General features: G+C 41.0%; 2 protein-coding genes across 4 annotated transcripts in view; one reads left to right on the top strand and one right to left on the bottom strand.

Annotated features, from left to right (window-relative positions):
* MACROD2 (mono-ADP ribosylhydrolase 2) overlaps positions 1-18,549 on the top strand; it is an 853,439-nt gene that overhangs the window by 95,441 nt on the left and 739,449 nt on the right. The window lies entirely within an intron of this gene.
* On the bottom strand, positions 4,098-16,570 carry FLRT3 (fibronectin leucine rich transmembrane protein 3). The gene is made up of 3 exons (XM_066546228.1): positions 16,484-16,570; positions 8,537-9,284; positions 4,098-7,453 (listed from the first exon to the last, which is right to left on the bottom strand). The coding sequence occupies exon 3, from the start codon at positions 7,406-7,408 to the stop codon at positions 5,459-5,461; it is 1,950 nt and encodes a 649-aa protein (XP_066402325.1). The 5' UTR covers positions 7,409-7,453; positions 8,537-9,284; positions 16,484-16,570; the 3' UTR covers positions 4,098-5,458.

Raw genomic sequence — 18,549 nt, 5'->3', positions numbered from 1 at the left:
AAAAACCAGAAAAAATATTAAACAAAACTGGTCCCCACATCCACAAAACCCATCTGTTTTCATGTGGAAAGCCAGTTTCCTAGTAAGCATTTATCAGGGACTAAGCCACTGGAGGAAAGCGGTATTACATAAATTGGATGTGCAGTTCTGAGCTAAATAAATTTTTAAATATTTTGCATAAATTAGTGACATTAAATTATGCATAATGTGCATAATTCCATCCTTTTGTAAATGATGTTCCCGCAGTTAGTGATTAAAGAACATGGTGCAGCCCCTCGAGTTGGAACAATTAGACCTTCCTCAGCTCTGTCTATAGATAGACATTGCTTAAGCTCAGCAAGGGGACAGAAGTGTGTGCTAGCACTTGGCTATGATCTGCTCCCTGTTTTTGATGACTTAAGAGGGCTGTTCAGGACAGAGCATCAGCCTATATGAATGCTATCAACCAGCTTGAACAAGTCAGATTATTTAATTAGCCCTATTAAGATCCTTCTATTTTTATAGCTTATTTATGAGAGTTCTTGCTAAGCTTAGAATGTCCAGCTTCACATATCAAAAAGATCTTTTCAGCTCATGTTGTTAATCTTGAGGGGTTTCATACTGTGACTCCATTAAATTTTCAACCTCAGAATACAAAAGAGGGGCTGTGAAAAGCAGTTGAAGTTAGGAAATTCACATCTGCAGTCCTGACCTGCATGTTTCAGGCATAGGGCATTTAGGATGTCCATGCATGATGGACATTGGCTTGGTTGCCAAAATATGTACTGTATGCCTTGCCTTAGACCATCAAAAATCCAGAGGATGTTTATTTAACACCCATTTGAAGTGTCTTGGTTTCCCCCAGGGGAGAAATGTTCCTCAGGCATCACTTAAAGACTGCCATGCTGTGAGTATCTTACTTGATGTCCTGTGCTGAGAAAACAAGGCGATGCTTCTTTTGAGCATCTGCTTTGCCACCCTTTTACTGAGATTCACATTCTGCTCTTTTCTAGTTTTTTGAGAGAAGCAGGCAGTGATTTGATGAAAGAACTATTAAATCAAACATTCATGTTTACCAAAAGAAAACACTTTTAAAGCAGTTGTGTCCAGAATTTAATACCTGTGTCATGGCTGTACCTTCAGAGTGTTTGAAAGGGCTCTAATTTCATCACAAGGGTGGGACTCTTATCCACCACTCCAAAATCAAATTCATTTGCCAAGAAAATAAAAAGTAAAATTCTGATGTCTGAATTCAGTCAATGAGCTTTTTCTCTGTAATGGAACCACTCTGGGCTAGTTTGGAAGATGAAAACCCCTCAGGCATGGAGTAACTTTATGCTTAAAAAAAACAAACAGTGATGGTTAAGTGCTGGCTTGTGGCTGGAAGCTCTGGCTGTTCTGGTATCAGTAAAGAAACAGTTAATTAAACAAAGATCAGTTGCTAGGTGATGCTAAAACAATAGATAGATTTGGAAGTAAGGTTAAGGCATTTTGAAAATGGAGAGTACCCGTGTGAATTATGGTTCTGCCCAAAACTATCTCAAACAAATGTGGTTTGGATAAATTGATGCAGATGGCATCTGCCAGCTCACTTCTGAAGATCTTATCCAACTTTAGCTGCAGGTGAATGTACAAATTTTATCCTCTGAGCAGGGAAGTCTATATATGCTTTAGTGCATTATGTCATCAGTAAATTATTTTAATAGCAAATAAGCCTTTATTACTTTTGCTCTTGCTTTATTGCATTTGCTGCTCTACATTCAATATGTACAGCATTGGCACAAGATAGCTTGCATGCTCACTAGTGCATTAGCAGGAGAGATGGAAACTGTGTTCCAAGAACATAATACTTAGAATTTGGTACTGTTAAAGCCAGAAGAAAAAAAAAAAACCAACAAATTAAAAACCCCAACAGTTGCTGCACATCAGGCTCTGGTAGAAAGCTAGGAAGTAACAGCTTATAAATGAAGCAAGTTTCTTAGAGAATCATAGAATATACTGAATTCAAAGGACCCATCAGGATCACTGAGTCCAGCTCCTGGCCCTAGTTCTGGAAGGTGCCAAGATGAGACAAAATTAACACTGTTTCCAAAGTACCAGGGTGTTTTTGGAGACAGCTTTCAGATTAAAAGAGAACTGTGGGAAATTCAGGATAGCAATATAAATTTAAAAAGGGACAACGATAAAGAATGTAAAAGATACTTAGCATAGTATTTGAATATGGAGAGTAATGATCAAGTGAACTCTGCACACAGGTTTAGGCAGCACTGAAAAAATCCCACCCCTTGCTCCACAACTGAATATTGAATAGTACACAGAAATAACATGGAATTTGGAAATTGAGATAAATTCAATGTGGTTTAATGGCATTTGATCAACGTGCTGAATAAAGTGCCTACTGTAGTAATCTGCTTTGCCTGCATATATACCTGTCTGACTGAAGGGATTTATGGCAGTGCTGGGGAGCATTGCATGCAGCAACTGCAGCTTCAGGATGAGCAGCAGCCTTGAGGAGATGGGCCTGACATGGAGAGGAACAGAACTTTGTATAAACAGCCAAAGGAAAAAAACCACACAGTTTAGTTTGAAAGCAATCTTTCATTTGCCAAATTAATTTTAACATTATGTGTGTGGAGTAAGAGTTCCTGTAGAACCCAAGGAAGGTCTTGTACACTCCAGTGTGCCATTTTTTGCATTGACATCACATGTGCTAAGAGGACACCAGCTCTCCTGCAAGCCTGACCTGGTTGCCTGAGGAAGACAGAGCCTTGTCCAGGTTTCCACTCTTGCTGGTGGAAGGTGAAGTAGGAACAACTGGGCTGATTTACTGAATTTGCTTTGGATTTGTACACTACTGCCTCACAGGCAAAAATGTCACATAAAAAGTCATTTTACTTAAGACTGTCATACAATTACCTCTTCAAATGCCAACTTTTTTATACCCTCGTGACTTTGTGTGGCATCACTGGAGTTGGTACATACCATTACCAGGCACTTCTGGCTTAGGTGTCTCAGAAGGCAAAGTGCTCGTTGAGTGTTGTTTTACTTTTTTCACATCAATTTGGAGCCAACTGAGACAGAGGTTCTCAAATAGCTTGAAAATCCAACAAAACCTGTTTAATTTTGTAACTGGAGAACTGATGGCAAAGAACTAGGCTCTCTTGCCAGTGACCCAGCCATTTCATGGGCTCAGGTATCAGGGATGCCCCTGTGTGAGTGTAGACAAAGAACAGGTCTGTCCAGTCCCTCTGTGTCGTTTTCCTTCCCTGCTCATTGCTTGGGAAGCTTTTTGAACATCAACATAATGAGGCTCCACATGCTCAGTCTTGGCTTTCCTGCCCTTCCCTAGATGGGTACCTGATGGGACAACAGAGCAAAATAGTCTTGGTTGGGTGCATTTCACTGAGCTGAGCATTACACTCCCCTTTCCATGGATCCATTCAATGCTCCATGCTTTGTACAAGGTCAGTAAGGAAGCAAAGTGCTGCGTGCCTCCACTGCTCAGCAACTGCAGGAGACATTTTTGAAAGTGATGTGTCAACAGTTCCATGATGCAGGGAGTTTGGAGAGGAACTTTCCTGGGCACATCTTGAAAATGAGGATTAAAAAAAAGTGTGTTACTGGAAATTTTGTGTCTGCACAGTTAGGTGGAGCCCTGGTAGGAGATGGATTTGCAGGCTGGTCACTGAAACCATTAGTCTCAGTGTTGGTCACTCCCTCATCCTTTACTACTCTTAAGGAAACATACAGGCCAAGCACCACTAAAATTCTCATAGAATTAAACTGCATTTGGTATACATTCCTTCTTGTCTGAGATATTGCCTGAAATATTAAATTTTTCATTTGCTGTTTCTTTAAAAAAATCCCTGTACTTCAGAGGGTTGTAACTCCAAGCCTTCCCTCCCTTTCAGTGTTCACTGTTGTGAAAACTTTTTTTCCAAGTGATTAATAATGAAGAAAACCTGCAAGGGTAATACTGTTAACCTAAACACAGAAGCTCATGACCTGAGAAGTAGTAGCTTCCAAGTGGGTTTCTTATCAGAGCACTGCAGAGGTGCAGCATAATTCTGAAGTAGTTTTTCAACTTCATTCATGAATAAGACCAGTATTTTTCATAGTTAAGTTATGTATGAAAAGGTGGGTATTTTATTATTTCCTTTTTTCTTAGTTTTTAAAAGCTTGATACATGTAGTGTTGGATCAAGGCACACACAAGACTGGCCAAAGGGCGTACAAAGCACTTTGGTTTTTAGTTGAAGAAACAGAATGATTATTGCAACAAAGAGTGGCTTGGGGTTTAAACATAATAGCTCATAGTTCAGCAGGAAGGCAGAAAGAAACATGTTACCTTACAGATTTACCAAGGAATTTCTGGATAACTGTGACAGTAATGGGCAGTATTCCTGACTGTAACAGCATTATACTGAACACAGACTCGTATATGCTTCAGAATAGCTGCATTTTCCATTTGTCTGCTCACCTTTGGGACCACAGTTTTTGAGACCTTGCATTTATTGACTTGGGTTTTGTCCTGCTCCCCTTTCTTGTGAAACTGCACTTTCAGCCCTTTTTCTTTTCAAAGCAGTTTCGAAGTGTTGCCTGCCCTTGCCTCCCAAATGCCAGTGAGCATCCATTTTGTCTGTAATATACAGACCACTGATTCTGATAACCAAAAAAACTATTCCTGAACTGTGTCTACCCCCTTGGTTTGTAGAGCCTACCTTTTTTTTTTTTTAATTATTTGTTTAGAATTTGATTATGCTTTCCTCTAGGGATTACGGGTTTTTTTTTAACACTTGTCAAAAGCTTCAGTCTCATGCATATCAGCAATTTGCTTATTCTCATTTAAATTGGATTTCACCACTGTTGAATGGATATATCCAGACAGCTGATATTGCCCATTACTACACACATTTTTGTTTATTGAATATTGTTGTGGTTTACAGATTTAATAGACCCAACACTGGAAGTTCTGTGAGTTTTTTGTAGCCATTTTTGATCTTCCTGACTTGCCAGGTTCAACATTATTTTATTGATACCAAAGTGAAAAATGACCTGTGCTTACACTTACAAGGATCTCAGATGAATGTTCTGACTGCTCAACACGGCAAGAAAATTCACTTTCACAGTCAACAAGTCATCTTACTCAGTAGAACACAAAAGTTAAATGGTCTGTAACTTCAATATTAGCAAGGAAAATACAGTACAAATTACTAAAAAATACTAAAATATAGAATTGTGGTCAGGTATCCCCACTACATTAATCGCAGCAGTAGCCTGAAATTTGAAACTTTTAATAAAAAGTTCTTAAATATAAATTATATGGCAAATGTACAGTACATTGCTTTGTCAGTCTTTTAATCCAGTGTTTTGCAGTAGAACAGCAACTGTTAAGTCAGTCTTTTCTTGTTTTCTTTAAAAAACAAAACAAACCCAAAAAACCCAACAAAACCCAAACCAGTCTTTCACGTCCCTCAGTATCATGAGTGTGAATGATCTGAATCTGGAATACCACTGTCTCTGTAGCTCCTGTTACTACTGCTTTCACTGTGGCTGTTCTTGTACAGATTCATGCCATTAGGTGGGAAAATGGTGTGTATTACAAACTCCTCCTTGGACACTTGGTCACTGGTAATTGGTATCATCTGGAAAGAAGTCTCCCTGATTTCCAAGATGGAGTTATCCTTCTTGGTTCCCGCTTCGGCATAGTCGTCTTTTCTCCGGCGTCCCTTGCTGTAGGTGCAGTTCCGGGAGAAGAGGGACCCGTTTCTGTGCACGTACCAGCAGACCAGGGCCAGTAGCCCTATGGCCACCAGCGCCACCACGCCGCCGATGATGGCGGCCAAGGGCAAGCTGGAGTTTTTGTAAGGTTCTTTCTCCTGCTCCCGGTTGAGGGTGGTGGTAGGGTTGTACATCTTCAGAGGCGCCGTCTCGGTCTCGATGCATTCGGGTGTTTCGTCGGAGAGATAGATGTTGCTGGTTTCCATGGGAACCATGCACACACGGTACGGTGACTCCGGTTCGAGAGCCGTGAGCAAATAGTCGTTTCTGTCGCCTGTAACTATAGTTTCAGTTATAGATCCAAAGGCAGGGCTGTGACCCATCTTGAGCCAGCTCAGCCTCAAAGCAGTCATCGGTAGTGCAACTTTCCAGGAGATGTGGATAGTCTCCGTGCTTACGGATTTCACAAATATTGTAATGATTTTGCGTACCGGGCTCGCCGTGGTTCTGTAGTTTTTATTTAGGTTGGGAGTCTTGATGTCTGGTTGTTTGGTCACAGAAATGGGCCAGTGTCCCTGGGCTGGGTATAATGTGTTTGGTACTGCAGTAGTGATTTGGATGGTGCTTATCACGCTATCGTCCTTACAGTCAAACAGGTCTGCGCTGAGGTCTTTGATAGCCATCCCACGTACTTTTTCTGGTGCCTGACACATCAGCCCACGTACGTTCACTTTTAAAGGCAGTGACTGTAACCAGTCACGTACCCATTTCATTTTGCACCCGCAGTGCCAAGGGTTGTTGCGAAGAAAAAGTTGAGTGATGTTGTCCAGGTCATCAAAGACACCCTGAGGTAAATTGCTGAGATTGTTATTGGACATATCTAGTCGGTACAATTGCCGTAAGTAAGAGAAAGCATTGGGTGGCACACGGTTGATGTGGTTTTCTTGGAGATAAAGCTTTCTTAGGTTTGTTCCCGGCAAATTCACCGGCGCAGCTGTGAGTGAATTGCGGACCAATGACAATTCTGTAAGATTGACTAGATTAATGAAGACTTTGTCTCCTAATCCATGATTATTTAGAAGATTTCCATCTAAAACAAGGCGTTTTAGATTTGTAAGGTCTTGAAGGGACAGCTCAGAAATTGTGGAAATGCGATTATCATCCAAGCGTAGCTCTTCTATGGTTTTAGGCAAACCCCAGGGAATGGTGCTAAGGTGATTTCGAGAGAGAAAAAGAAGTCTGAGATAGATGTTGTCCCGAAAAGCTCCATCCTCGATGCTAACGGCAGAAACAGAATTATCATCCAAATGCAGTTCTTCCAGATAAGGAATTTTTGAAAGTGAATCATAAGTAATGGTCCTTATATTGTTCTCCTGCAAATGCAGTTCCTTAATGTACTTAGGGAGGTTAGTGGGGAATTCATCTAGGCTGTTGCGGTATAAATATATTCTTTCCACCCTAAGCAAGTTCTTCAGTTCTGAAGGAATCCCAGCATTATTTATTTGATTGTTCTGAAGGAAGAGGGTGGTTGCATCCTCTGGGATTCCTGTAGGAATAGACGTCAAATCGCGATCATTACAATATATGAAACCCATATCACAGCGACACACTGAAGGGCATGATTTGGCACTAACAGAATAAGGTGCCATGTCAAGTAACAGCCCTATTTTAGTCCAAACTAGGAAGATGCTCCAGGTAACACTAATCATGGTCAGGAATGATGAGATTTCTATACAGTTCTGATCTTCAACAATCTAAAAAAACCAAACAAACAAAATTATCCAGATCATCAGTGAAGAAACCGCAATAAAAAAAACAACTTCAACATTACAGAAGACATCTGAAACACACATTAAACCAAAATTCAAGTGCGTAGGTGCATTTTCCTCTCTTTTCCTTACATCAATAATTCTACTACTTGTACTCATTCAATTAACTAAATAGGTTATTCTGCATAGTGATTGAAAATAATATAATCAAGTATGCCTGATCTGTGAATTATTTTGCTTAAGCAACAAGACTCTTTCTAAGGATTCCTTCCCATTTCATGTTTACCGACAATCTTTGTTCACAGATACCAGATAAGAACAGAACAGAAGTCACACCAGAGTTCAAGTAAATCATCCTATATCTGAAAGATAAGAAGTAATTCCTAAGCCAGCTAACTTCCTCAGGAGCCCTTAAGTGAACTATAAAACCCTTACCAAACCCACAAGTCTAGTGGTAGCTATTTCAGAAGTTCAAAAAAAGCCCTAAAAGCAAAGCATAAAATGCAGATAAAAGAGTGAGGGCCAGTGAAGACATTTTCCCAAGTCTTCCCCAGTGCTCAGCTTCACAGTGTGTAACTTACAAACACTGCAGACTATTTTGCTTGGTTTTCAAGCTTCAGAAAGGTGAATGTTACAACTGGCAGGTAGCTGGTAGAGCTATGGCTTTCTAGTTCACTGGATGAAATATTTCATTACATGCTTAATTTCATGTTTAAATATTTGTCATTCTCAAAAGTCGTCTTACTAAGTAGCACACTCATAAGAGTCTATTTGGCAGGTTTAACCACATTTTCCCATCTTATTACCAGTATAGTAGAAATTAACTCTTGAGACTGAGATTATACTTTGCATTGGTAGTGTGGTTGTACACTGAGCTCAGGTAATTAGCATTTTTATAGCTTTTAAGACAACATAATTAAATTACCATTGTAATTAGGGTTATGAGAACTCCTGCAAGATGACCTATGCATTAAGCAGTGTCATGACCTTTTCTCTTATGGGTTCATATATTAATTGAACTTTATTCTCAGAGGCATGAAAAGAAAAATAAATTTATATTGATCCTACCGTATTTAAAGGTATGAGTAAATTTTGTGCTTGAGGATATCCAGTAAAGGGATGTCTTTCTGCCCAGTCACTCTTATGGTTTACTCCATGAAGCAGTTTTCTCTTGATGGTGTTTACTCAGATGCTCCTTGGTGGTGGTGGTGTGTGTTTCCTGGCTCCTGGCACGATACTCAATGAGCATTCCAACCAAGATTTATCATGGTACATAAGCACACCAGGCCCCAGTGTAGAAAAGCTTCAGCTTCCTTCTATTTTAGTCCTCATGTAAAGTCTGTGAATGAAGAGCCTCTTTTGTTTGCTTTAATGCCTTTAGCAGGAATTACTTTTCTTTGTAACTCTTACAAACTCTTCTGTGCAGCGTAGTAGTCAGAGGAGGGAACTGCAGTGCCGCGTGATAGAAACCATTCATTATTCTGAGGCTCGAAGGACTGCAGCCTCATCAGGAGGTCAGGAAAGGGATGCTTTTTCCTATCCAGAATTATCCAAGGATGACCTTTGTACAGTAGCTACATCCTGATACATCCACACCTCTTTCAGAGAAACGTTTTCCAACTCTCACTTTTTAATGCTTCTTCCAAATTTGTAATGCAGGAAAGAATTCCTCCTGTGCTGCAAGAATGCAAGTTACCTTACCACAGAAACATCAGGCAATTCAGATGGTTTTCTTCATTATAAAAAACCCCCACAAAAATATGATTTCCTTCCCAGAAAACTCCCCTTTGAAAGCTTTCCTCGAACTCCTAATGTCCTGCAAAAGTAAAAACAAAAAAAAATTGGAATTAATAACAGCTGGTGCATACTAGTTTTAAGGGTTGCATCCCCTGTACATGAGTAGCACACCTTGTTTCCCCAAGGCATTGGTATTTCAGCAAAATCCACAGAGCTCTTTCAAAAAATGTTTTGCTGTGTAGTTTCATGTTACTGCAGTTTTGCTGGAACTGGTATTTTCCCTTATTTCAATAGAAAAATAAAGGCAGAGAGTAATAAAATATTTGTAAATTAAGTTTTTCATCTGATGTCAAATGCTAGTGTTACCTCCTTAGAGGAGAACAAAATGGTTGCTTTTGTGTTCCTGGTAAATAGATGATCTCCTTGGTTTTAAGTGTAAAAGGAGCTAATTGCTCTTCACTAGCTACTGTGTGAAAGGGAAAGCATTGTATGAATGTATTTCCCACTTGCAGCATGTTGATTCTGAGCTAGGGACTAGCCAGGCATCTGTGTCTGATTTTTGGCAATACATAGGTTGGTTTAGTCTGTAAATTTTATAAAAAGAAGAAAAATATTATTTCTTTCCTTTGTATTTCTTACAGAAGATTAATTATTTCTTAAAAAGCATTTTAACTTGGGCTACTTCATATCACTACTGCATAAAATACCCAGTGAGATACCAAGTCCCCAGCAAGTCTGTGGGCAGCATGTCTGAAAAAAAAGTGGTTAAATCTGAAATGAAACAAATCCTTAATGTGTACTTGCTTTTCCCTTTTGTGACATCACATTTGTCCAAGGGACCAAGCACAATCCTTGGAACCAAAGTACTTGGCAGGAACAGTGTGCTGAGTAATGCTTGCTTAGTTGCCTTCCTGGGAGCAAAACTAGAGCATCTTCTGCTCCTCCGTAAAATACTTGACCTAAACACAAAACACTCTGTGTTTTATAAATGTCTTTTGCAATTTGTAGCAGGTCTGTTATGAAACAGACCGGTCATACTCCTTACAGCAACACAGAATATGCAGTGATATATTTAAATAGATACAAATTCTGCTGCTCTTTTTCATAGAAAAATGTTAACCATTAAAAAAAAACCCCAAAGCCCCCCATTTGAGAGATGGTGTGAGTACCCAGTGAGGGAGTGGAAAAGACTCTCCTCTCCTGCTGCTGCTTTCGTGCTCCTCTGAGCTTTGTTTTCAGAATCTTGTTTTCAGCAGTTGCCCAATGAAAAAAAAAAAAAAGGACTCAAAATGAGAGACCCCCACGGTGGCATAAATAAGTATTTTTATGTATGCTTTATTTAAGGGAAAAACACAATCTATGTGGCCACATTTTAAATAGAAGGGAATGCATGTTTAGTGGTAACTTATGTAATTTGGGTGAATTATATAATCATTATGAAATGGAACAAAAAAGCTCTGTATTCTTGCAGTGTCTAGTTTTCTTGCTCTGTATTACTCAAGTGTTTGGGGAAAGAAGCCCAGGCCCTATTCCTAAAACTTAGAAATAAAGAGCAGCTTAACAGCTGTAGAAAAAAATGGTGTCTCTTAGGAACTAATGTGAAGTCGTGATAGAAGGTATTTTCTGGAAGGGTATGGTGAAATAGGAATATAAATTCCTTTAATAGGCCTTTGAAGGCTACAATAACTTTTAAGTACTTAAAATCATAAATTTTCTTTAAAACTCTGAGTTGTAAAAAACTTGTTAGTATTAAGCAAAACGTTGGCTCTAGTATGCATACATTACATAGATACATGCACACAGCAAGTTCATTTATTTTACCTTTCTAGCACATAAACTGTTTCCTCTGTGCTTCATTTGATAGTCATCTCTTCATTTATTGCCACTATTATAATAGCAGTAATGTGTAGGATTAAAATGAAAGCACTAAAGCTCATTAAGTTCCTGGAATTTTTTTTATCCCTTCTCTCAAAATTACATGAAAACAAGAGCAAGAAAAAGAAAAGGTCTCTTTGGAGAAGACGACACTGTTTCAAAAATGTGGATTAAGACTATACCCCCCACTCCCTTTTCTAAACTTAGAATAGTTTTCTTCAGGTCTTGATTGTTTGATATCTTGCACTTCCCTTTTATATCTCAAGCTATAGCTGAAAACAATGTTTTTGCATATCAAAGGCTCCAGTGATCTGTCTACAGAGAAGAAGGGAATCATGCTGCCATGCTCCAACTTTCCCCTTCTTGAGCTGTCTCTAAATATTCCCTGACACCAAGTCATTATAGCTGATCCGGCAGGATGAAAAGAAAAGTGACCCCCACTGGTACACACACTGTGTCCAGGTTTCTGCAGCATCAGATTGGGAGGCTTCATGGACACATGGTTTTGAAAGAAGCCATTATTTTTGAGCAGACCAGATTGTAGAAACTGTGCTAATAATTTTTAAATGCAAAAAAATCAGTCCTTGTTTTTTGGTAACAAAAGTAACACTGGAAAAATTGAACAGCAGCCTTTTTGCTCTTTATTCCAAAATGAATGTTTTCCTCAACTTTCTGAACCACATGGTTAAATTAGTTTTCCTGGGACTGTGTAAGCTAGTGAATTACTAGAGATATCAGCAATGTGTGGACCTTGCATGTGGACTTACTGCTGTGGTACAACAAGGGGGAAATCTCATTTTAAAATGTTCAACATAAGTTGAGCTATTAAAAAAAAACCCAAAAAAAGTACATTAGAAGAACATTGTATTTGCCCTGAAGTATGGAGTCCAGCTGCACTCACTGTACTGTAGGCAGGCAATGGCTTAACAAAATAAATAGTTTTGGTACATTTGAAAAGTTGGCATTTTTCCTAAAAACGGTGTCAAATATTTCTTTCCAAGTTAATAGAAAATGTGAATAAAATCAAGACCTGCCTCACTTGAGGTCACACAGTGCTTATTTGAATTTCTAATCAATCTCTGTGTTCTCCAGCAGTAACTCTGGTAGCTCAGTGGCTTCTTTCTTACCATCAAAGTAACAGAGGAAAGGGAAACTACTAGGTATTTTTAGGTTGTAAAAGACAAAACGATTATTCAAAGCCACCATTAGAATGTACATACATGATAAGCCAATTTGCTTAACCACTGTACTTCTATTCCAGAAGTAGCTCTGTATTTGTTTAGAATCTGAAGCATACCAGAAACACAAAATGTGCTTATTTTTTAAAATACTTGTGAAGTCCATCTACTGCTTATAAAGTCAGTTGTGCTTACAAAGGTCATGCTGCAGCTTAAACAGCTTCACCAACTTTTTTTTTTTTTTTTAAGAATTTCCACAGTGCTAATCTAGACTTTAAAACAATGTCCACACTTTGTTTTCTTTAAGTGTATTACTCAGGGTTAGTTGATAGTGACAGCAAAATGCTTTCTAAGCACCCTGTCTAGGAGCTGCAACTTCCACGATCATCGTATTTCAGGAAGGTGCCCCAGCCTTTTGTTTGCTGCTAGGCAAGCAGAAGGTCCTCTAGCTGTCTTTGCAAGGGGTAAAAAATGCAAAGGAGTTTGTTAAAGTGAGAGTGAGCCCTTCAGTCAGACTGTAGCACTGCCTGTTAGTGAAATTTGCTGTTGTTTTTTGTTGGAGATTTCATTTACTTGCAGAAAACTTGCTGCCACTTCTTGTACAGTAGGAATAATACTGCTGGTGTCTTATTAAGTCTAACTCAAGTGTCCTAAAAAATGCAAATTTTTATGTGATCTTCCCTCAAATGCAAGTAAATCTGACTTAGAAATTAATTCTGAGTAAAAGTTTGACTCCACACCCAAGATCAGCCAAACCTGTATTTGCTGTAGAGGATGGAAATGAACTATGAGTGCCTCTCTTCTGAAGTTTACTTGTAAAATGTTTCCTAGTTTTGAAGATGCTGGGTTGAAAAGACCCAGACTATTACTCTATTCCTTGTCACTCTCTTGTTTTGACTACTCTGCTGCACGTTAAGAAAACACTTTGAGGGGGAGATCTTTTGCAAAGGATTTTTGGTTCGTGTTTTAGTGCTCTTTGAATTTAGCCAATTATGGCTTCTAGGTTTTCTTTTTGAGAGCTGCTGCTGAGGTAACTTGTCTGGGCATTAAATAAAAGAATAGAGAACAAATGCTGCCATTGTTTCAAGGGAAAAAAAATCTGGTTTTCCCCTCTTGACAAGTTTAGGTAGAATTATACCTGATAGGGAGTTTCTGGCACAAAACTCCTCTGACATGTAAAAACATTACTTGAACACTAGCTAAAGTTTCAGTAGTTTTGTTTCTTTCCTTTTTAAAGCAGCTGTTTGCTCATCTCCTGATTACTAAGTTTGCTCCTCAAAAAATCAGAAAAAACACAAAGCTGTAAGAATGTTTGGCTTCTTACAGCTCATGAAAGGCAAAGAGAGTTAGTGATGCCATAAGATATGTACTGAACACTTTTCAAGATTCCTGCCCTGAGTGGTATTTGGCTGCTTTTAAAAAGAAATGTAAGCAATCACATATTAATTCTTCCATGCACTCTTGTGCTTTGAAGTGATTAAGGAAAAAACTTAAGAGCTAACTAGCCATTAGCATCCATGCTTCCTGCTCCAAGGAGACAAAGATGGCCATCTCCCAACTGAAGCCACTTCAAATAACTGCAACTGCAAAGTTGGCAAACTCCAGCAATTGCTTTGATTAGTCACCATTGACTTACACAATATCAGACAACTTTTAGCTACTGGTGACAGAGGAAAAAACCCAAACCAAAACAAACAGCAAAAACCCCAACCCAGAAACTCATCTTTATTTCGTTCTTCCTGTAAAATGTATCCACTTTATTTCTGGAGATCAAAGCTCGCTGTGAGTTTACTACAGAGTTTTTTGCCCACTGGGGGGTGGTACATGCTACAAAACCTGTGCTTTTAAGAGCCACAAGTCAGATGTTTTTTGCTGCTGTCCAGTCTTCTCTGCTTTAATTACAACAAAGTCTCCCGTTGAGAAAAACGGAGGCAGCTTGCAAAGGAGGGAGTTATAAAAAATAAAATAAATCACTCTTCTATAGAGTTTAAAGAATTTCCCATGCTGATTACTTGCAGTATTTATCTGGTTGTTCTCCAGTTAAAATGGTACAACTGTACCAAAAAAAAAAAAAAAGAAGAGAATTAGCATTTTAAATATATTCCAAGAGCTGTCACTGTTTCTGGTATACAGGAGGAACACAGAAGACAGGAAAAAACACAGCTTTTAGAAGTGATTAATGTGGATGGAAAAATAAAAAAGCATGATAGCAGCATGAAGTAGGATTAGAATAAACCCAGTGTATTTCAAGATAATTGGCTTTCTGTAAACCCAGGTATACCTTTTGTTTATGAAATATCTGAAACCCTATCTTAAACAGGGCTGTATTGTATGGGTTTGGAATAAATTAAAGGAAACTTAAAGGTGGGTTTTCTTTTGAGGGAGGGAAGGGCACTGAAAGCTCTTGAGTATGACCTAATGTGTGGCATATATCGACAAGGCAAACACAGACTGATCTTTCTGTTTTATAGCAAATAATTATTTTCTTTATACACTTGAATTAACAAATGCGTTTTTCAGTCTAATTCAAAGAAATGTTCATTAAGATGCCATATCCCCAGGCAGTAGATGGTGAGCATAACTGATGGTTCTATCTTTTTGGGCAGTATATTTTAGACAAGGAAATTAGGGTCAGGATAATGAACTGTTTTTTAAAGTCTGAACATTTTCAGCCTCTTTGTATAAAAGATGTACACGGAAATGCAAAATGTGAATCTTCTTGTTTCAAAGAGGCAAAGAGAAAATGCATTCAGCTAATGTGCAGGAATAAGATTGAACTGCAGTAAAGTAATTCTGCATTTTGGTGTGAATCTGGTGTAGAAAATACTCCACTGTACTCTGTTAACTGACCAGAACTGATCCCTTGCAGAAGGGAAGCGACTTGCCTTCAGCCCGAATTAATAAGCCGTCGGTAACAGCATTCCATGAATTAGTTAATTACATACACTCGTCCTCGCGTTTGCAACACTCCTTGCAACTTTGCCTGGATGTGCCAGGGTTGAGCTCAAACCCCTTTGCGGTCTGAGAGATTAAAATTGAGGCGACCTCAAAGAGCAGGACTGAGCCAGAAAGGCAGCTGTCTGTGCAAGAGCTGAGCTTTTATTCACCAAGGGGATGAGCTTGGAAACTAAGCAGGAATCCAAAAAAAGAACCAGCCAACCAACCCCAAAATCAGAAAGCTGTGCCTGCTTGCTGTGAGCTATGGCAGATGCTGGAAGCAGGACCACTACGTTGGGAAATGCAGGAATACTTGGGCTCTGCCTGATCAACTAAGTTGCAGCTCCTAATTGCATTTGAGGAAAAGAGCTAAGACCAAAAGATTTTGGCATATCCAGCAGTCGTGAAACGATTTTTGAGGTCAGAATCACGTAGAGATGAGGTGTGCAACAAAGTACGTAGTGAATTATTTATTTGCAAGCCATTTATAAATTAATTAGCTGTGCCTGTACGAGGGTACACAATCACTTAATACACTGAAAACAGCTGAAAAGTTGATTAGAACTAGGCGAGGACCTATAGAACGGCAGGAGGATTATGAGCCAGCTCTTCTTCCCAAAGAAAGTGGGGCGTCGGGGCGGGAATTTGGGCCTGTTGCATTCTTTCTGTGCAACCATTTTGTTGCCCATCTTCTCGCCCGCAGACTTTGTAGTGCGGGGGACAGCGCTGCGCAGGGGCGCGAACGCATCGCCTCGATTTTTTTTTTTTTTTCCTTTTAAATAGATGCAGCAAGAAGGGGATGGATGGAGGGAGGGAGGGAGGGAGGGGGAAGTTTCCCAGCCGTGGGAGCGATGCGGGGTACGCGCAGGAGCATCCCCCACCATCCGCGTTCGAACGCGCGGCCGGGGTCCCAGCGCCGCGGGCGCTGCTCTGCGGGTCCCCCCGCGCTGCTCTCTGCCCCCGCGCAGGCAGGCAGGGCGGCTTTGCGCTGCCTCCTTCTCCGGGGGCCGGGGCAGCGCAGGCACCGCACGCCCAGACTGGGGAACCCCCGGCTCCGCTCCAGATGTGCGGGCTAAGCCCTCTGCGCTCCTGCGCGCACCCCGCCGGGAGGGAGGGCGGGCGGGCGGGCTCTCCCCGCCGCAGCGCCGTGCCCGCACTCCGGCGCCGGGAAGCGGCTGGCGGTGTAGGGAGCGCGCCCAAACTTCCCTCCACATCCTCCTCTTTCTCCGCATCCCCCCGAACCGCGCAAGTCCCGCGGAGGAAAAGAAGCGGTTTATCCCGCGCTTACCTGCGGAGCGGCGCGGGGAGGGGCGATGCCGGCGGCGGGGCCGGGAGCGGAGCGCGGAGCGCGGTGCGGAGCGGGCGCTGCGCTGTAGCGGGGCGGCCGCGGACGGAGCTCGGCGCGCGCCCCTCAAGTCGCGGCGGCAGCGGCGGAGCCGCGGGGGCGGGGCCGGACGTCACGGGGGGCGGGGCCGGGGCGGGGCGCGGCGCGGGGCCGCCGCTAGGGGGAGCAGCAGGCGGCGCCACGGCCCCGCCGCGCAGGGGGTGTCGGGGGCGGACGTGGCGCCTCAGCGCCGCACCGGGGGGCAGAGGTTTAAAACTATTTCTTTAGCCTGTTCTTGACGTGGCAGAGAAGCGATGGTGCCGCTGGTGGCCTTGCCGGGAGCGGGGTGGCTCCCCTTCATCCCCCAGTTCATCTCCCAGTGCCCGGCTTTGGGCTGGGCAGGTGATACCGGTTCCCTGGTTTTGGGTCCAAGGAGCAGGACAGGCCGCGAGTTTCACGAAACACAAATAAAATTAAAAAAAATTAAATTTAAATTTATTTGTGTTTAAATTTATTTGTGTTTAAATTACATTTAAATTTATTTGTCTTTAAAACACAAATAAATGAGTAAGTTTTCTCAGTCCCAGTCGCCACATGGCTGTGAGTGCCGTCGCTCGCTCCCCGGCATCTCCCGTGTAAAGCATTGCAGGCTACGGCAGCTTTGGAGGACGTGAGGGTTTTCCCGAGGTGACTCCTTTTGGAATCATCAAATGGATACGAACTGCCTGGTTCCTGCTCCGCCCAGGACAGCGCTCACTGGGACATCCCTTATTGTGCCTGATGGGGCTGAGATTGAGGGGGAGCTGTGGCCTGGCCAGGCTGCAGTCCTTGTGGATTTATCCTAAAGTTTCTGCCCTTCAAACACAAGCAGAAATTTATGGTCGTTAAAAGGCAAAGTACAAAACATCTTCCCCAGGCGTTTTTTCATCAAACGCAGTTTCCTTTACCTGTAGCATTAGGTTTGGCAGATGAGGTTGATGTTTCTATTGTTTTGGTTTTTTAAAATTTCCCATTAAACGGGGTGTCTCTCCCAGGAGACAGCTGCTGCATTCATGAGCATCCCATTCTTGTCATTAGCCATGCACAAGTGATTTTGGCCACCTTATGCAGAGTTTTGACCAGCCTGTTCTCCAGCACAGAGCCAATGTCTGGGGGAAGGCAAACTCCTGAAAACTGGCTCTGCTCATCCTAGTTATCCTCCAGTTGCACTTTTTGCTGGTATCAGAAGACTACAAGACCAAGCTCCATTGATTTCAAAGAGAGCTCAACTTCTCTTCTGTAAATCCTATAGAAACTGCCACATAGGTGCACCTTCTGTGTAAAGTTTGAATACTTTAATTGCTGTTGATCTCTTTTGTCAAAAACAAAACCAGACAAACTTAAAAGTGTCAAACTCATCCTTCTCAAGAGGATTTTAATGAATTTTTGAATGCTGTTTGATTGACTTGATACTTAGATATATGAAATGTTATATATTTGCTGTATTTATTCGACTAATTAAAAAAAATCTGGATTGATTTTCTTTTATAAGGAAGGAAAAGGATTTTTTCGCTGCCACTTCAATTCTAATCTTTCCCTGAGGAGAGCGAAAACTAATAATAAATTGACTTCAGGTTAAGGTGCAGTTGTCTGTATTGATAGTCCTGGCAGTGAGCTGTGCCCTCACCAGCTCAGAATAATCAACTGTATTGCATATACATCTAAGTGCACATCTAGCACATTATAGGCATATGGATACATATGTACATGAATTACATGAACATATGATACATCTGGTGCTACAGCATGCCCCTGTCTCATCATGTGGGACAGAATAGTGGGCTGTGGAACTGCTAAGACTTGGGAAATGCTGCACCTATCCTGTTGGTTTTTTTTTGTTTTGTTTTTTTTTTTTTTTGTGTTTTTTTTTTTTTTAACTGAGATTCCTTTAAGATTATAGTAGTATTTTTCAAAAACGTTGTGTATTTGGTATTTCTCAAGCTGTATTACATAACAGATTCCAGGGTTATGTTGCTGTGCCATGTTGCTAA

The sequence above is a fragment of the Molothrus aeneus genome, chromosome 3, assembly GCF_037042795.1.
Source record: "Molothrus aeneus isolate 106 chromosome 3, BPBGC_Maene_1.0, whole genome shotgun sequence".
Classification (NCBI taxonomy): domain Eukaryota; kingdom Metazoa; phylum Chordata; class Aves; order Passeriformes; family Icteridae; genus Molothrus; species Molothrus aeneus.
This window is presented reverse-complemented; position numbering and strand designations above follow the sequence as displayed.